Source organism: Anser brachyrhynchus (assembly GCF_964034855.1).
Source record: "Anser brachyrhynchus genome assembly, chromosome: 3".
In the NCBI taxonomy this organism is placed as follows: Eukaryota; Metazoa; Chordata; class Aves; order Anseriformes; family Anatidae; genus Anser; species Anser brachyrhynchus.
This window is the reverse complement of record NC_137696.1, coordinates 45,171,945-45,190,170: the sequence shown is the minus strand read 5'-3', so window position 1 is coordinate 45,190,170 and position 18,226 is coordinate 45,171,945. Positions and strand designations below refer to the sequence as shown.

At 35.5% G+C, this 18,226-nt stretch overlaps 1 protein-coding gene across 4 annotated transcripts in view; it reads left to right on the top strand.

Annotated features, from left to right (window-relative positions):
* The window catches only part of RYR2 (ryanodine receptor 2), a 423,080-nt gene that overhangs the window by 177,963 nt on the left and 226,891 nt on the right, over positions 1-18,226 (top strand). For all 4 annotated transcript variants that reach the window (XM_080588287.1, XM_080588286.1, XM_080588285.1 and 1 more), the window contains 3 exons: positions 4,593-4,692; positions 7,122-7,218; positions 16,384-16,458. In XM_080588287.1, the coding sequence (XP_080444413.1) occupies positions 4,593-4,692; positions 7,122-7,218; positions 16,384-16,458 (272 nt within the window). The remainder of the gene's footprint in view (positions 1-4,592; positions 4,693-7,121; positions 7,219-16,383; positions 16,459-18,226) is intronic.

Genomic DNA, 18,226 nt, shown 5'->3' with positions numbered 1-18,226 from the left:
TTTCTGTGTATCTGTGTGCTTTAGCTGCTCCTCTCCCTCTTTTGATGGTACCTTTATGCTGAGTGGAGAGGCTGGAAAGTGTTGATATAGTGCTGGCAATTTTTTCTATATCAAAGGAAAAGTTCTCTCTGCTTGCAGATTTGTCAGCCAACTGTTTAAAACACTCCAGAGAAATGCAAAGAAAACAGGATTTTTTTAGAGCTTTAAATCCATCTTAAATTTCCTGTGGTCTGCCTCCTTTGACTCAAAATTTAGATAACCATTTCTTTTCTGCAGTGTAATTTTACCTATATTTGTTCAAACTTTAAAAAGTATTCATAAATGTTTCAATAAATGTGTCTTGTCTCTGTTAGACATAAACACAAAAAACTAATGGCATGAATATTTTACACAGATGCTGTTTAATTGCTTGTAGTTCTTTCCAAGAACACTCTTTCACGTGACTGAATGATCTAATTTATTTTGACAGCATTAGTATAATACTCAGAGTTACATATGTAATATTTTTCCATCACTGACTCAGGTAATAAATTTTAATAGAAAAGATACCTAATAAGTAGGAAGATAACATGCTTTAGGTTCTAGAGAGTGCATCATTTTAACCTTTTGATTTCTGCTGAAGCTTGCTAATCCTTCTTTATTTTTGTTTGAAGCAACACGTTTTTCCTTTTCTAACAAAAAGAGGGTATAATTTTTTTTCTTTTCCCTTCTTGTTTTTTTTTGTTTGTTTTGTTACAGATACAGCTATGCACTTTTTTACTTCTTTCCCAAGATATAAATATCCCTGGTGTGGATGTCTTTCTGTTTTGCTTTGCCTGATCTCAGGCTGACTAAAGAAAAATAGAGATACCTATGAAGTGCTCGCCCTCACTCTGCCTGCATTACTGTTTGTGTACCTACTATGGGAATGGTGTCTGTTCAAGACCCGGAGCACCTCAGAGGTTCTTGGGCCATTGAGGATAGGTGCCTAAATGGCATGACACTGATTCTCTGTCCTGATCATTGAGGTCACTTTAAGCCAGAGAGAAAGAGAGAACAACAAGGGCTGTCAGAGCCTCTGAGTACAGAAAAGAAATAGACTGAATTGGATCATATCTGTGACTGCATGCAAGCAGCCTCCATCTCTGCACCAGCTGTTACTAACTCTTTTGAAGCAGTATGGTTTTTGGTGCAGTTGTGTGCAGTAGTTAGGCATTCTGGGAAGTGCTCTGCCCTGTGCTTAGTTCTCAGATTGTGCCAGAAAAACAGCTTTCTTTATTATTACTTTTGTTATTATCTCATTTAGAAGAGGCTGATAATGAAGTCAGAGACATCATAATGTAAAGTACAGATAGAAATCAATACTGCTAGGTGAGATGTCAGTATTGACACATAATAGTTAAGATGAAGCCTGAAGCAAAAGCTTTGCTGTCTTTGTTTTTCTCTTCTTACATGTGCACGTTTTGCAGAGCAGAAACACTAGGTGCTCTCTCTCTCTCTAGAGCCATATATATATATTTATATAAATATGTATATATATATATATTCTTTCTGGGGTAAAGTAACTGTATACATTGAAACACTGTCTCTTTCCAAAATACAATCTGCATCTTTATCTGTGGCATCTGTGCATGCCTTTGGTGGAGACTGATTGTGAAATGTAGAATGCATCATCTAATTATCTGCAGCTATTGTAAATGCAGCTATGCTGCTACAATCACTACTGAAGGGTTCTTGTGGAAATAACCTTCTGATTCCTTAGTTCTTTAGTGAGCTTGAATATTCAGTGTTCTTGAGAACTTGAGAACAGAGATGTGACTGTGTTACTTTTCTGCAGAGTAATATAGCGTTTACAGCATGACGGTCAGTTCTGTTGGAAAACCTATGGTACTTTGGGAGATTTTAGTCTTGGAGTTTATCCTTGAAAACTGCATCTAGACTGTAGTGTTTACTTGTATTCATAAAATACTGTAATTTAATTCTGAAACATGCTTAGAAAACATGATTAAATGCTATTTTAGGTGATTATTATTTTATCAGCAGGGTAGGCAAATCTAGCTTTTTGGTTAAGCTTGGACACCAGAGCAGAAAGAATAATATTGGGGTGAGACAGGAGGCTGAAGAATCTCTCTATAACGAATTAAGACCTATCACAGGGTTAGAATAAATAGCAGGATGACCAAACCCCAGGTATTTCTGCATTGCAAATGTTCCTTCGTAACTGAAAGACATGCCCTACACAGTCTTCATGGATAATAGCAAGCTGCTGCTAGGTACAGAGGCTGCTCAATGTCAGTTTGAGTGTCATGTCCATGTCATGAATGTAGTGTTACAGAATTCATGTTTCATTTTGATGGTTTTATTCTGCTGAAAGTACAAAACCAAGCAGATAAGCTCCAAATAAATTAGTCAGGCAGCAGATTTCTTTAAAACAACATTGGGATAGTGAAATCCCAGCACCGAAAATTTAGGCAATACCAGGATTAAGATTGCTTCTCTCCTCCCCTCTGGTCCCCTCCCTTCTCCTCTCATCTCCCCTTTTGCCTAGTTGAATACTTGATTATCCATTGAGAAACTACATTCTCTGGGGTGTCAAAGTTTCATTTTTTTGTTTGCTGCAAATGATATACAGAGAAATAATTTAGAACATTATAGATTATGGAATCTTTTCATGCCTTCATTTGTAAATTGAAGGATTCAGCTGGAAATGTAGGGATGTGAGAGAAAGAAGAGGACTGCAGATATATAATCTCCACTCTGTAGTCATGTGTTCAATTAAGTCATTTATTCAAAACTTTTAATAGATATGATTCTCTGGTGGCTCAACTTGAGACATCTGGGTTATAATCAGAGTTGCAACCGGAGTCTAAAGAACTGGTAAAACAATAGGTGTTCTGAAGAGAGATGTTAGCAATCAATTTTTGTTCCATGTTCTATCTATAAAATGGAACGCTAATTCAATAGATACCTCTGTGTGTAAAAATAAGTTCATTAACATGTACAAAACACACAGTTCCAAGAACTGCTGTTGATGGCATCTAAATGACAGGGTGGTTATTCTCTTCCTCTTTTGCCTGCCCTGAACGATCTGTTTTCCACAAAAAGTAAATTCCCTGCTTGGTTTTTCTGGCTGAATTATTCTATCCCTAATTGGAATCTGTGCAGTGATCTCAGTTAGAGGAAACCCAACAATAAAAATAAGGCCATGGGGGCAGGAATGGGCCTTGAGATGTAGTGGGGTTTGTAATCTTACAGCCCGGTCTGCCATTGACTAAGTTATGTATTTGCCATAGTGTGAAAGTGGTTGTTCATTCACTGAATATCCTCTATGACATGTGGTGAATGACACTGGTGCTGTAGAAAAAAAATGACTTTTGTATGTCACTAACTGTTATGGGAGCCACCTAAGTAAGCTGATGCGCTATTTCCTGTACCACAATGCAGCTAGAATACATGCGGCCAGGAAAACAGAAGGACTCTATACATGTTGCTGGGAATCTACCTCTTTCTAACATCCATTGCCATTTTTGTCATCTGTGGTGTTAATGATTTTACCCCAAAGGTGTGAATGTTGTTCACAACATTCAGAAGTAGAGATTAATACTACTATATAAGCCCAGTTACTATCCAGTAACTTTTTTGATATGTCTAAATATTACTGCACTTGAAAAGTTATAACCTGGTAGGATAAATGGTATACTACAAAGCAGCTGCTGATTTATAACATGTAGTTCTAGAATTTTAAAATCCTATAATCTTTATTATATCGTGTTTTGTACTTATGGTATGTCGATAGAACTACCTGTGGGACAAAGGTTTTTGCATGGATGTGATGCATAATATGCCTTGAGATTAAAATTTCTGAAACAAAAATGTCATTGCACAAGCTGGAAAATGCACAAAAACAATGACAAAACAAAACAAAAAAAGAATTCTGAGAAGAGAAAGCATCTGAGACACTCACCCATTTGAGATACTCACCAGAAAGAAGTGCCATTCTGGCAGTAACATAGTAAAAGCAGAGCACCTGTTGCATTCATAGGCAGTAAATAAATCTTTCAGGTAAAGATATTTTATGGATTTGCTTGTATCATGAAAACTTTGTGCAAGGAAAAAATATATTTTGGAAACTCCCACATGTGCCTTACAAAGTCAATGACTTGATTACTTGATTTCTGTGATCTGATGACATCTTTAGGAAGCCAGTGGCCAAGAAATAATTAGGTGTTGAGTTACACCCAAAATATAGATTGATGTCACATCCCAGTATTCAAACCCTGGAAAATCTCATTGTATACAGAAGAACACCAGTGTAAGATCCCTGCAGCATTTAATGATCAGTTCTTCAGAATGCTTGCAATTGTCTAAGACCCCAAAGATTTGACCATTCTGTGTCATCTCTATGTTTCTTTGAGGCAAATATGCTGTATTAGTATTCTAGTTTTATATCCACTGTCTGCTGAGGAGTACGCAGGTCTGACTTTGTGATTGCTTTTACAAAAGGAACAATTTAGGTATGAAAGAACAAAGAGGAAAAATGATATTATTGTTGCATATTGCAATGAGATTTTTAATTAACCCCAAATAAAAGACTCCCTCTTTCCTGTTTTTAGCATCTCTCCTACGGCAATGGTAGCTTACATGTTGATGCAGCCTTCCAGCAAACACTCTGGAGTGTAGCACCAATCAGTTCAGGAAGTGAATTTGCCCAAGGTAAGATTGACTCAACTTTAATTATTGAAAGATTGATGGTAAATGAAACAGCTGCCAAGTATGACTGAAGTATGGGAGTGGGATTGCCCTTATTTTTATTTGTTAGATTGAATATTTATAAACAAATGTTCTGAAAACAGAGAGGGAGAATTATGCTGAAAGACATATTGATGGTTTCCTACATCGTTGTTTCTAAGTGCTGAATAGCTAACTCAAATCTGATTTTACTAAAGTTATGTTAATATTTAAACCATTTAAAAACAGACGTCTTTTGATCCTGGTTTAAATTATTATTTCAGATTATTCAGATTTATGCAATCTTGGGTACAATTTCCTAAGATTGAATAAAAAAAAATGCTGTTTGGTATGATAAAATTCTCGTGTGTTGAATAACTCTGATTATTTGTATATGACTGAAGGTCTTTTTGCATCAGCATGTTACCTCTTGCCGAGCTACAAAGTCTAGCCAAATGATGAATCTTAAAGAAACTGAGGTCATGTTAAAAACAACAAAGAACCTGAGAAAACCTATTGGATAAATTCCCCCATTTACCCCAAGGATTTGAGCTGAGCAGAGATTTCTGAGCGTTTACAGTTTAGGATTGCTGTGTCCAGGCTAGGTTTGTGCTCTTTGCTCTGTTGTCAGGCACAGTCTTTTTCAAGCACAGTCTCACTGGTGGCCCTCCAGAAGGGAGGAGGTATAGAGAAAGAATACAGAAAGAGATCAGAATACGGAAAGTTTGGATCTGAAGTTGGGAGATAGTAGGTGGTCAATAAATTGGCATGATGTATCTGAGAAAGTAAAGACAAGAACTCAATATGGGGACAGAGAGGAAAACAAAGGATGTGCACTGAGGTAGTGCTTAGGAAAAGGAGAACTGGGAGTAACTAACAAAATGCTGAAAACTAGATGCTGAAGTAAAAAAACGTTGTTGAGGGTCACATGGTATGGGAAAACAGTCCGTTTGCAAGGGGATGGAAAGAAGAATGTGTCTTGTGAAGGGAGTGTGAATATGACACTTAGTGTGTATGACCATATTCTACACGCTTCAGTAAAACTAACCGAACTAGAGAAAATGACATCAAAATGGGGGAAGAAGAAAATAAAGAGGAAAATAAATTGTTACTATCTGGCCATCCTCGTAAAGAAAAGATAAGCGTAACAGATCAACAAGTGCTATAATACCTTCTCTTAATCAAAACTTCCCATTAAAAATAAGTGTTTAGGCTTTTACTCTTCTATGTATTTTCACAGAGAGGAAAACACATTTGTCTTTGCAGGACTTGTGAACCATTTCAGTTAAGTGAAATTACTTTAAAGTGAAAGTAGTGGATAAATAGTCCATAAAATGAATTAGGATGTTGAGGGGAGGTAGATAAAAGAAAAAGATTTTTTTATGTACATTTCAGCAAAAACTGTTTCACACAGAAGTCAGTTAACTAAGGCAAAAAGAGCCTTAGAGTCAGATCAAGTAATTTTGCTAATTTTGTTCTGTGATATAAGTGAGGGGGACAAAACAAAAGAAAAACAAAATAGCTACTCAGGCAGAACATCTCAAAGTTGAAGAATGCAATACTAAAGTTAGCCACATAAGTACTAATCCGAAACTGATTTCAAAGATTTAAAAAAAAATATCCTAAAAAAGATTTCCTGAGTATATAGTAGCATCAAAATAAACCTGTGAAATGTATATAGTATGAATGTTGGGCATTCAACAGCATTTTCCTGAACAGATGTGTCTTACTGCATAGATTACTTACCTACAGCTTGTTAATATAGAAATAGCTTCCAAATATTATTCCAATAATATTTTAAAATGTTTTTGTTACAATACTAAATCCAAGGAATTTGTATCTGTCCCTGTATGCTGGAGAGACAAGTGTTTGGCTTTAAATTTGCATGTGCAGTGGTGGTGGAGTCTGTAAAGGAGTTATTTCTTTGGATTCCAAATAAAAAGTGTTTGTATGTTGGAAATCTTAAGTCAAGCAGAGTTTTGAGTTTTTTCTCACAGAACAGTTCAAAAGACACCAAAAAGAATTTTATAATTAATAAATAAACGCATCCATGTATTGTTAGTATATAAATTGGAATCCTTAGCTTAAATAAAAGCCAAAAATGAGTTGGTGAAATGGAAGAGAAGTGTCTCCCACTTTGTGTGTTATATTCTGGGAGGGAAGTGCTTTGTAGTTTCAGTTGGATCAGTCTTTTTCTGACTTGCATGAACTTGTAATCCTGATCTGCTGATCTCCTGATCTGCTGTTTCCAACTTGCTGACTTGGAACTCTTCTCGCTTGGCTCCCCAGGGCATGGGACGTCTTCCCCTTCCTGTGACCCTCTTTTAAAAGAAATTTGAACAGAAAAACAAAACAAAACAAAAAAAAAACAAAAACCCAACCTGATTCACTTTATTTTTCTATCTTCATTCCAGGATATCTGATAGGAGGGGATGTTCTGAGGTTGTTGCATGGTCACATGGATGAATGCTTGACAGTCCCTTCAGGTGAACATGGAGAAGAACAAAGAAGGTAAGCTTCCAGTCTAGAATAGAATAAAAATAGGTATTACTGATTCAATATTGAATGTCACTGATAGTATAAATTTTGGAAGGATATTCTTACAAGATGTATTGCTCATATGAAGGAATGTTTTTGAGATGAAATTTGGACATGAATGTCTTGGTGTTGTGATTAGTGATTTTTTTTTGTACTAATTAAGTCTCTCCAGATGTAAAACAGTAGTATCAATTGGAAGTGGACTTGGTCCAGCAGCATGAAACAAAATGTACTCAGCTGTGTGTGTAGGTGCTGAACACTGAACATTTGAAATGAACATTTCAAGTTTTTTTTTTTTTTTTTCTTGCTTCTTAGCTTAAAATCAAATTTAGGAGAACAAGTGCCTCTAACCTTTGTATCTATTATGTTAATAATTGTGTCGTTCTGATGTATTAGACTGCATGTTAACCCTGTTATTGTGGTTATGATTTTATTATAAAAAACTATATTCACTTTTGTTTTATTTCTCATCATTTATTACTTCTGTTATTATTAATCTTACTGTGTTTTTTGATATTTTATTATAATCTTTACTGACTTAAAACCACTGTGAATGAAATATATATGCATCTATATTGTTTTTTTTTCTGTACCACATATAACAACTCAGAACATGGTATGTTGAGATTATTGCTGAGTCCTTCAAGGCTACTAATCTGGGTATCGATTTCAAGTGTACTTGATATGATAGTCTAGAACTTAATTATTGACTGTTTTCTTGATTAAAGGAATCCTAGAATGGAAGTAGAGAAGTGAAGATGGCTCAGTATGTCTTTTCTCTCTCAGTTAACTAATTAACCCAATGGGTGAGAAGACATAATGAAAGTGGCAGGTCTGGGTGTAGTGATTGCATGGATGAATCGAATATAGAAAAGAATGAAAGTGTGTTTATTTGCTCTAATAAAATATACTCTAAACTCCAGTAGGATATTGTCATATGATTTATCCCTACCTTCAGCTTGAGGGCTGCTATATAATAATGTTGATTTGGCAGGGGGGTTGGAACTAGATGATATCTAATTTCACTTCCAACTCAAACCATTCTATGATTTTGTTTGTTTAATCCAGCATATTAACTAGCTGCACTTCCGTGATAAAGAAAGTTCTGTTTATTTTAAGAACTATTCATTCATTTCCAATGAACTTTCTCAGTTCACAAATAGAAATGTATTAAGTATTTTTCATGTTATGCGTTATAAAGATAAAAGTCAGATTGGAAACTGACATAAAAAATCGTAAAATTCTTCTATGAATTTTTAAATATTAATGATAAAACTTCAGTGGTTTCACATATTTTTTTTGACAGCTTCCAGGCTATTTTTTCCAGTTTTAGACAAAACTACTTTTTAAAAATAGAAGCTATTTCAAAACTCTGAAGGTTCCTGTTTTAATTACTATGTAATAAATCCATTATAGCTTGGAATTTTTTGCTACTATTTCTATCCTCACCCCAGAAGTGACACTGGGAATAAGATAAATAAATAGGATTGTATAGTGTTTGTTCATATTTCAGTTCAAATCCTGCAAAAATCCCCTTTGGAGTTTGTAATTGCAGTGTAATTGCAGATCTGTAGAATGATTAGGCAAAAATTAAAAATTTTATTCTTAATTAAAAGAATAATAAAAATTTAAGAACACAAAAAAATCTCTCTTTACAAGAAGAGTAACATACAAAAAGCACAATAAAAGAGTGGTGAGTTGGTAGGTAGGAAAAAATTCACTTTTTCTTCTTGTGCAATCAGATGTTGCATCTTTGTGGTCCTATTTCGTAGACTGCAGATCAGTGCCTTAAAACAGACCATTCTTCTCTCTACACTGTCTGCCTTTTCCCCTAGCTCCATAATGCCCTAAAGGAAGCAGAGTTAGTACACAACAAATAGGACCAAAAGATATATCATATCTTTATTTTTACTGAGAGCATTGCCAAGAAGCATTGCCTCTCAGTATCTCATAAACACCAGATTTGATATTCTGGAGTTCTTCAGGAGCTTTATTTCACAGACTGAAAATAAGTTTTATTTCTTTTGTCCATATTCTCCTTTTTGAAGTTTTTTTTTTTTTTTGACCATTATAAATGTCTTTTACTTATAAACCTAAAATCTATGACTACTTTTAATTTTATGGAGCATTCTGTGTCCCACATTTTCTCCTCCCTAACTTATTACTAAATTTAATTATTGCTTTAAAATTCTCTTTCTATATCTATTAGTTATGAATCTTGCCCATTCAAAATAACATCTAAAAGCATATATTGTTACACCTTCTCTGAATTTTCAGGGTGGATGCATACCTTATTTTGATGGGTAGTATTTAACTGCTGGTAGAATGATGTTAAGAATATGGGTAATTTAAACAGGTAGGAAATTGTAAGATAAATCATTTATCTTTCATTTTAAGTTCCACAACTTTTGCACAAAAGGCATGCTAAAGTATGATATATTTGGAGTGCAATAATTCCATGTCATCCTTTCATTGCCTTTCAAAATAATCTGGTGATAGATTTCTGTGTCAGTGCTTGGCTTGTTTTGTTCCAGTGTATACCCAAAGAGCAGCTCAGCTCTGCAGAATGCCAGTGTGAAGGAACACTGAGAAGTTCCATGTCTGTTATGACTCACTAATTCCCATATCTCATTTTTATTTTTCTGCAAAGGCCTTCTCTCATGCCTTTTCAAACAAGTAAGAGATCAGATGGCCCTAAAATAGCGGTTTTATTCTATCATGTAACCTGGTATCTAATCCTGGAATGAATAAATTGTTTTGATGTGAAGGATCTTCCTAGGCAGTTTCTAAAATTAACTGCTGTTTTTCTCTATTCTTAGAGCATTGATACAGTTACATAAATTTGAGTATAAAAGTGTTCCAGAGATTACCAGAAGTCCAAAATGAAACACACAGTCTCAAGCTGTTTATACTCTTACGGAACAGCGTCTAGCACAGCTGGGACCTGCAATACAGTGACAATGCAAATAATGTATTAATGATTACAGGACATAACAAACCTTCCTCCAAGGCAAGGTCATCCAAATCTGCACAGGAAGAGGCCTAGTACAGTGGAAGATATAATCCTATAAAAAAATATATAAAGTTCTCTCCCGTTTCTCACAATTTGTTTTGAAGGTGTACTTTGTTTCCTCACTTAACTGATGAGCTGGTGTGTCCCCCCAGGTAGCCCTTACATTGTGCTACCATGATCACTGGCAGGTAGGGTAAAATCACTGTGCTTTTGGAAGAGGGACCTGGTAATTGAGTGGTGAGATGCGACTGCAGAATTAGCAGTGGAAAAAGAGTAATGTTCACGGCTAGCTTCTGACATAGGCAAAGAAAGTATTTGCCCAAGATAATAGGGTGGTTAGAATCACAGAATCATCTAGGTTAGGAAAAGACCCCCAAGATCTGCAAGTCCAACCATCAACATGGCCTACTGAGTCCCATAACTATACCATATCCCTTAGTGCTATGTCAGCATGTTTCCTGAATACATCCAGGGATGGGGACTCCACCGTTTCCCTGGGCATCCAATTCTAGTGCTTGAATGGGCTTAGGAGGATGATTTTGTTCCCTCCCTCAGATAACTGACATCCAGAAGTCTCCTTTGGCCTGTACTGGATAGTTGTTGCATTGTTTCTTGGATGTACAGTCCACCCTATACTGTCCTCTCACTTTGCTACCTCAGTTCTGGAAGGAGGGGTTGCTGCTGGGGCAGTGGCTCTTTCTTGCCTTCTCCCTCTTACAGGCAGCTGTATTGTGTTGTCTCTAGTGTGTGCCTTCTGCAATGGCAACAGCAGATTGCAGCATACAATGGGGGTAGGCACAGAGGCAAAGTGTCTGGGCTAATTGCCAAGTCTGTCGTGTTTTGGTGCACTTCAGTGTGCACCAGTGAAGCTGGTACCTGGAAGAAGCATTCTGATGTTGCTCTACTACTGAATTTTATCAAAATTGCTGAAAAATCTGCAGTTCTCTCTGATAACACTATATTTTATGCAGTGATATTTAGCTTTTGATGTAATGCCAGTAACCTGTGATTCAAAGATTACATCTCTGAACTATAAATAGTTTTAAACTTCAAGTATTTGTGGAATGGGAGAGTCAGAGGACTGATTTAAACAGTTTCTTGCAAGTAACAACTCAAGACAAACAGTAAAATAATAATTTATTGATTGTCTGAACTATTTTTTCCCCTCAAAAAGATGTAGGTAGGATCAGAAATCTTAATACAGGTTTTAATAATTATAGTGGTGTGTTCACCACTATGCTGCAGGATCTTCTGTCCACTCAGAAATGTATTTTTTCCTTTGGGAAGCAGTTTTAAGTAGATTCACCTGAACTTGCTAGGCTTAGTTAGTTAGCTTCATTATTAGAAAACATTCTGGTTGGATGCAGTGCAGATGGAGATATTGATGTGATAATATTTTGTTTATTTGATATTACACTAGAAAATAAATAGTGGTATTGTTTTTAAAACACTACAGGGAGTCTGGGCATGACCCTGGCAGTTTTCATTAATTCTGACCCTGATGAAGTACAAAAAGAGAACAAGCATAAGGTTAAGTATGTACAATTTCACTGAATTAAATATGGTTTGCTGCATGTTCTAATTCTAATTAGGTATGTTGCTTGTTTAAGGACAGTGCTTAAAGCCTTGTGTGTAGAATTTTTAAATTGTGTTTTTATTATTTAAAACGCATTAGTCTTCTATAGCAAGCTAGACCTAAACTTTGCAGTGTTGTTTCTGTAGCTCTTCAATTCAGATTTCAGAAACATTTCTAGGTAGATTAAAAAACCGATATAGTTGTAGATATGCAAGTGAAAACATGGTATAATCAGCTTGGTGTTCCTGCCCATTACTTTGATACTGTTTATCTTCAAAGCCAGGGGATAATTCTATGACAGCACATTAGCTGGGAGCCTGCATTTATCTTGACTTCTTTTCTTTCCTCATTATTTGTGGCCTGGCTCCCATCATTTGGTCTGATAAAAGTGGTGTGTGAATCGCGTCTGGGGATTGAGGCAGACCCCAAGGATTTCCTTGTTGTAATTTTTTGTTTCTTGAAACCAAACTACTATATAGTCTTTTCCACTCTTCTCCTCCTGTTTTGAACATGAGAAATTTCTTAACCGTTTTTAATGCTTCTTTTTCTGGGGGGTGGGGGAGATTGTATATAATTGTTTCAAGTGACTTCAGTCTGCTGGATAGTCTTTGCTTTCATTGGCTTTTTTTTCCTGCAGAAATGGTGATGCTTTTTCTTTTGGTACCCTTTGCAAATTATTGTTTTGAGCCTTTGCTTGTGTATTTGTAATCTCAATGGAATGAACAGTTCTTCCCCGATTGAGTTGGCTGGTATCTCAAGGAGTTGGTCCTGGTGTGCTTGTCCTGCTCAGTGTGCGCTGTCCATGGTGCAGTAATTGCAGCTCTGATCATGGCCCTACGAGGCACTTGGCGAGGTCCTGCTCCTGTGACTCTTGACGTTAAGGGGGATTAAATGGATTAACGACATATCGAGGAAGGAATTGGTGCTTTAAGTTTAATGTACAGTCATAGGTCAGACAGAATATGACTTCATTACACCAACAATTTGGCTAGGTTAAAGTTTATAGTAAATATGAACCGAACATGCTCAAAGATTCTCAATTTCTTTTAGGTATTTTCACAAAAAAAAAAAAAAAAAGTGGTTATTATCCTTAGTCCATAAATGTAGATTGAGGAAATAAAGTATTTTGGAAAGAAGAGGAAAAAAATATTAAGTATTAGTGTTATGGGTGTGGCTAAGAAGGTACAAATTATCTTGAGCCTTCTAGGGGAAGATTGACTCATTGTAGCTCTTGTTGTCCTCTGTTTTTCTGCTTTTATTTTTCCTTTCCTCATGCATTTACATTATTTATAATTTCATACTAAGCTTTTGTAATTTACAGGCCTTCTCTACTGTTTGGCAAGACATGTGCGTGCATCTTCTGTGCACTTTGCAACCTGACATTTTATTTTCTCCAACATATCATTGTGAATCTCTGATTAATCTGATTGTCAAAGAGATTTTTTTTTTTGGTTATTCACATGTCATTAGAAGCAATGTCTCATTTGACTAGTAATATCAGTATCTATGGCTTAATACTGCCAGTTTCAGAAAGGATTAAAATGTTATAAATCATACTTCCTTTTCAGCCCAGAGCTGTTGTCTAGAGTATATAAACAGAAATTAGGTGCATCCTATCAAATAACGTTTTTATACAGAACCATTGCTAAGGAAGTTGATTTGAACATTCTCAGAGCAGTTTACTATGTTCATTTCAATGAAAGGAGTAAGAAATGTACCTTAGATTTCTTAGACAAAATAAAAAGGTATGAAGGTTTCTAGGTTATGAGTTTACTCAGCTGCTGTTGGGCAACATGGCAAGGTGACTAGAAGATGAGATCTTTCACTCAAACCTAACTTCCACATTTTCACATTTTCCATAAAGGAAACAATATCCAGCTAAAGGCTAGATTGCTAGATTTTAGTGCTTTGTGATAGGGAGCGTTTTTTTTTTGTTTGTTTTGTTTTGTTTTTCAGGATGTATTTTTTGTCTTGCTTATAAGAAGTCTTGGAGCTCCATCCTTGATCCCAATCTTTGGGCTTTTGCTTTTACTTCCTTGTAGATTCCTTGATCCATAGCCCTACAGTTTTTTTGGTCCTTCTCTAGATTGCTGTAGCATGCCATATTGCTACTGTACCCCTTTATTCATATGGATATAGGAGACAATCCCAGGATCTGATTTTTTTTGGTTGCTTGTGTCTTATTTTTATTTATTTATTTATTTTCCTTCTCTTTGGTAAACAAATTGCAAGTTTGTATTTAGGATTTCTTCCCTTATGTGTCTCCGCCCCCCCCTCCCCTTTTTTTTTTTTTTTTTTTTACATGACCATTCCAAGACGGATAACTACCCTTTGAAAGAACAGAGAAAATAACGAATGGACAGTCACATAAAAGAAAGCTACTTCATCCATAAGAAACCATTCTTTTAAGTTCACAACGGGAGGTTTTTTAGATGTTTTAAATTACAGTGATCCCACTGCTATGTATAATCCAAAGCTCACTTCAAAAAAGTACTTGGAGAAAGTGGTGACAGCTTCTGTTTCCAATGTGAGAAAAACTTTAATCCCTGAAAAGTAACAAGGTATCAACTTAAAAATGAAATACTCTGATTAATTTAAGCCTTTGCTTCCACCTGATTTCTTGTATATTTAGTGACTGGAAAACTGCCAAATAAAATTGTAAAATCCTGTAGTACATGAGTGCAAGAATTCTGAACGCATTTTTGTCAGTGAGGTTCATATAGACATAAGCCAGGATGTAATCATAAACAACTGGGTGATATCTGATCTAGTTATTATTTTGATTTTACAAAACCAACCCAGTCTGTTAGTTGTAAAACAAAAATTTAAACAAATGTCAGCAGAGAAGAGAGTGTCTGAATAGTGAAGCAGCTGAATACCAGATTATCATTTGCATTTTACTGTACTAGTGAAGGTCAATTTCAATAAAAGATAAGATTGACTTTGAGTTTTGTTCCCTTCTGTGAGAGAAATATGAGAGGCTTACTAATATTTGTCAGCTGCTATTAGCAGATAACCACTGCAGCAAATGACTAAGATAAGTGGAGAAAATACTGTCTATGAAATCCAGGGGAAGATTTTGAACATATTTATATATGCACCTAGAACTCTTTCTTCATACATGGAACATGCTAATGGTTATATTTATGCATGACTCATGAATACTCAGTGTGAATGATTCTGTAGTGAGGAATATTTATTTTGTATTTTGGCTATACAGAGGAGTATACTCTAACTTACTATTTTGGTTTTGAATGATGTCTTTCAGTGTTTTTTTTCTCTGTACTAAGCAATCAATGCCTCTGGATTACATCCACAGGAGGGCTTTGGAAGCTAAATCCTATTATGCTCCTAAGTAGGTGCCTGACTATTAAAAAAAATCTTTCTAACAAACAATGAGAAATGCCCCAAATCTCAGCATTGATATTCTCTAAAGTTAAGCCTCTGTCTGTTTTTGGCAGTGTCCTATCCTGGTTGAAGATCACAACGTTTACTCGATCCTTAAACTCTTCCAGGATTTGTAGAACTGGGCCATACACTTGCAAGTGTTTCCTTGCATGCTTGATCTGATAAGCATAGTGACAGCATTCCTTTGCATATGTGAATCATTTTTTCATTTTCCCAAACTAAAGGCCTGGGTTTTAAAATTCTGGCAGTGGTTTAGGGTAGCAATAAAGGTGCAGGCAGGCAGCAGTACAAAGAATGGCTGCCTAAATTTGGAGCACCAGCGCTTAATATCCACCAGACTCCTCAGTGCTTGCTCTAAAGAGAAGCCAAGTTACCCAATGCAGTGCTTTTGGTGATCCATTTTGTGGATCTGAATGGATCTAATATGTATTGTATATCTATGCTTAGAATAATGGAAAAAATAACTTTTTTTTTTTAGGTTCACCGTTTTTTAAAAAGACACTCAGATTTATGGATATATGCAAAGAACTAGAGGGGTAGTTATATATCAAAATTTGGAAATAGGAAGCTGTTAACTTGTGAGATGTGTGAAGACTGTGCTTGTGAAACCTTGGGTGCTATGATAAGATAATCAAATATAACACCAAACAGGTGATTCTTCATAATTCAGTGTAATAAATTGTATAATTATTTTGACAGTGTAAGTTCTTAGAAAATGCTGCCTTTCATGTAAACTGTATACAGTGATCGCAAATCCTTATTGTTTGATAATTTTTTTTCTTTTAGAAGCTATAAATATTGTAATTATCTTTTTGTTTGTTTGTCTTTTCCTGCAATCATTATCCTTAAAAAAAAACAACTGTAAGAAAGATGCGTAAGAGAACACCATACAAACCTCATTTTTATGGGTATCACAATAGTGGATACTGAAGACAACTGAAATAAAAACTGTTTGAGGAACTACGTCTGAAGGCTTAATTGATAAGACCTGATTTTGTATATGATAAACTTGAGAATGTGACAATTGCAGTAATTGTCTTGGATGCCTTAAGATGAGAGATGTAGTTAAATTGTAAAGCAAATACAATGATTTTATACAAAAAAGCTGAACATTTAGTATGTGCCTTTGCTTGGTTTTCAGAACTGTCCATTACGAAGGTGGTGCTGTGTCAATTCATGCACGTTCTCTTTGGCGATTAGAGACTCTAAGAGTTGCGTAAGTAAAACCTCCCTCAGAAAAGAAGTCAGTTCAACGGGGTGCTTTTAGTACAGTAAGTGTGTTCCTATAAAATCCTATTGATAGCTGTAAAACTGGATTGATAATACTAAATCTTCCTCAAAAAGTGGTATATCACTTTCACAAAAAATTAACTTACCATAGAAAGCGTGTGTTTATATTGCAGCTTTTCCACTACACATGCTGCTTTTTAAATTTTATTTTAAGTTGCTATAGCTATCAGTGATCTCACGATTTTCTGTTTTTATAAAAGTATATGACATTCTAAAGAAAACCAGTTCTAATCATATAATATACATGTGCCACCTCTAACTTGTTTAAGCTATTTGAATGTCTGCAAGGCAAAAATTTACAAAAACAAACAACCAAACAAAACAACCAAACAAACAACAAAAGCTACTTTGCAAGAATGCTGGAATGATAGCAAGGAGTAGTGCTTTCTAAACATTTATTTATAATGGTAATAATGAAAAATGCACTGTAAACTTTTACTGAAATTTTATTTTAGTATGTGTTTGTGAAATTTCTAATGACTAATGATTGCTTTTAGAGACTAAATCAGGGCAGCTTAGGAGAAGGTTATGCTCTAAGGATGCTATTTTGTGTGCATTTTATTTAATGGCATGCTGTTAAACGTCATTGCTAGGGCAGTGACATTTTTGCTTTGAACTAAAATTGGCCCTGAGAGTCCTTAAGTGGCAGGAGTGAAATTGTAGAAAGATTTCTGGCTTTTTATTTTCCTTGTAGCAAGTACTTCTCTAGTAAACAGTGGTGCCAGAAGAATGTGAGAATTTGAGAAATTGCAGGTTTCTATTAAGACTGTCATGGGTTTCAGTTTGACAGGCACTGTATAAAAACTTCTGAAGTGTATAAATATTTTAACACGTGACTGAGAGAAATTGTGAGAGGAACAGGAATAATGACTAAGCAATGGTAGTAGTAATCTTTCTTTCCAGAACATAACTTTCTTCCCAGAAAATTTATATATATAAAACAAGTCCCAAAAATAACACTCACTCCAAGTCCATCACCTACATATTTTCTTGTATAGTATTCAAATGGCTGTATACATTCACTGCCAAACTGCAGGCACATGACTATTCGTATATCCCTACCTGAAGCCTTCCATCAGTACGAGTCCTTCCTGAAATGACAGGCAAATATAATATTGATTCTGTTAATTTGATATGATTTTGCAGGAATCATTGTTTCTGAACTCTCTCCCTTATAGTCAAGAACCATTGCAAAAATTGCCAAGGCAGTCTGCATGTGTATTCATGCTTGCCTCCTTGATGGCCTACCATGGAACACCAGATACTATCATGTAGCAGGGCTTGTTTTCCTGTAAAGTGACAGGAATGTGTATCCTCATGTTGCAGAAAAGGAATATAATTAGTCAGAAATGGTTTGACCAGATACTTGCTGCTCAGAAAGCTTTTGTTCTAAGTGCACACAAATTGTTCTTTTTCCTGTTGTACAGACATGAACTAGGAGCATGGCTCAATTGCAGTACATTTATTATTTTCTTTTTTTTAGGGTCCACAGCTATTGGGTCCAAATTGAGTCAGACTAGAGAAAAGGTAGCTCCTCAACATGGCCCGTGATATGAAAGGAGGAGAACTGATGTTTTTTTTTTCCAGACACAACAATGCAGTAGCTGAGGTTCATGACTTGACATTTTACTTACTTGAAAGGCAGAAGAAATTGTGCTAGAACACTGATATGTAGATGTACTTTTATAGAGTGT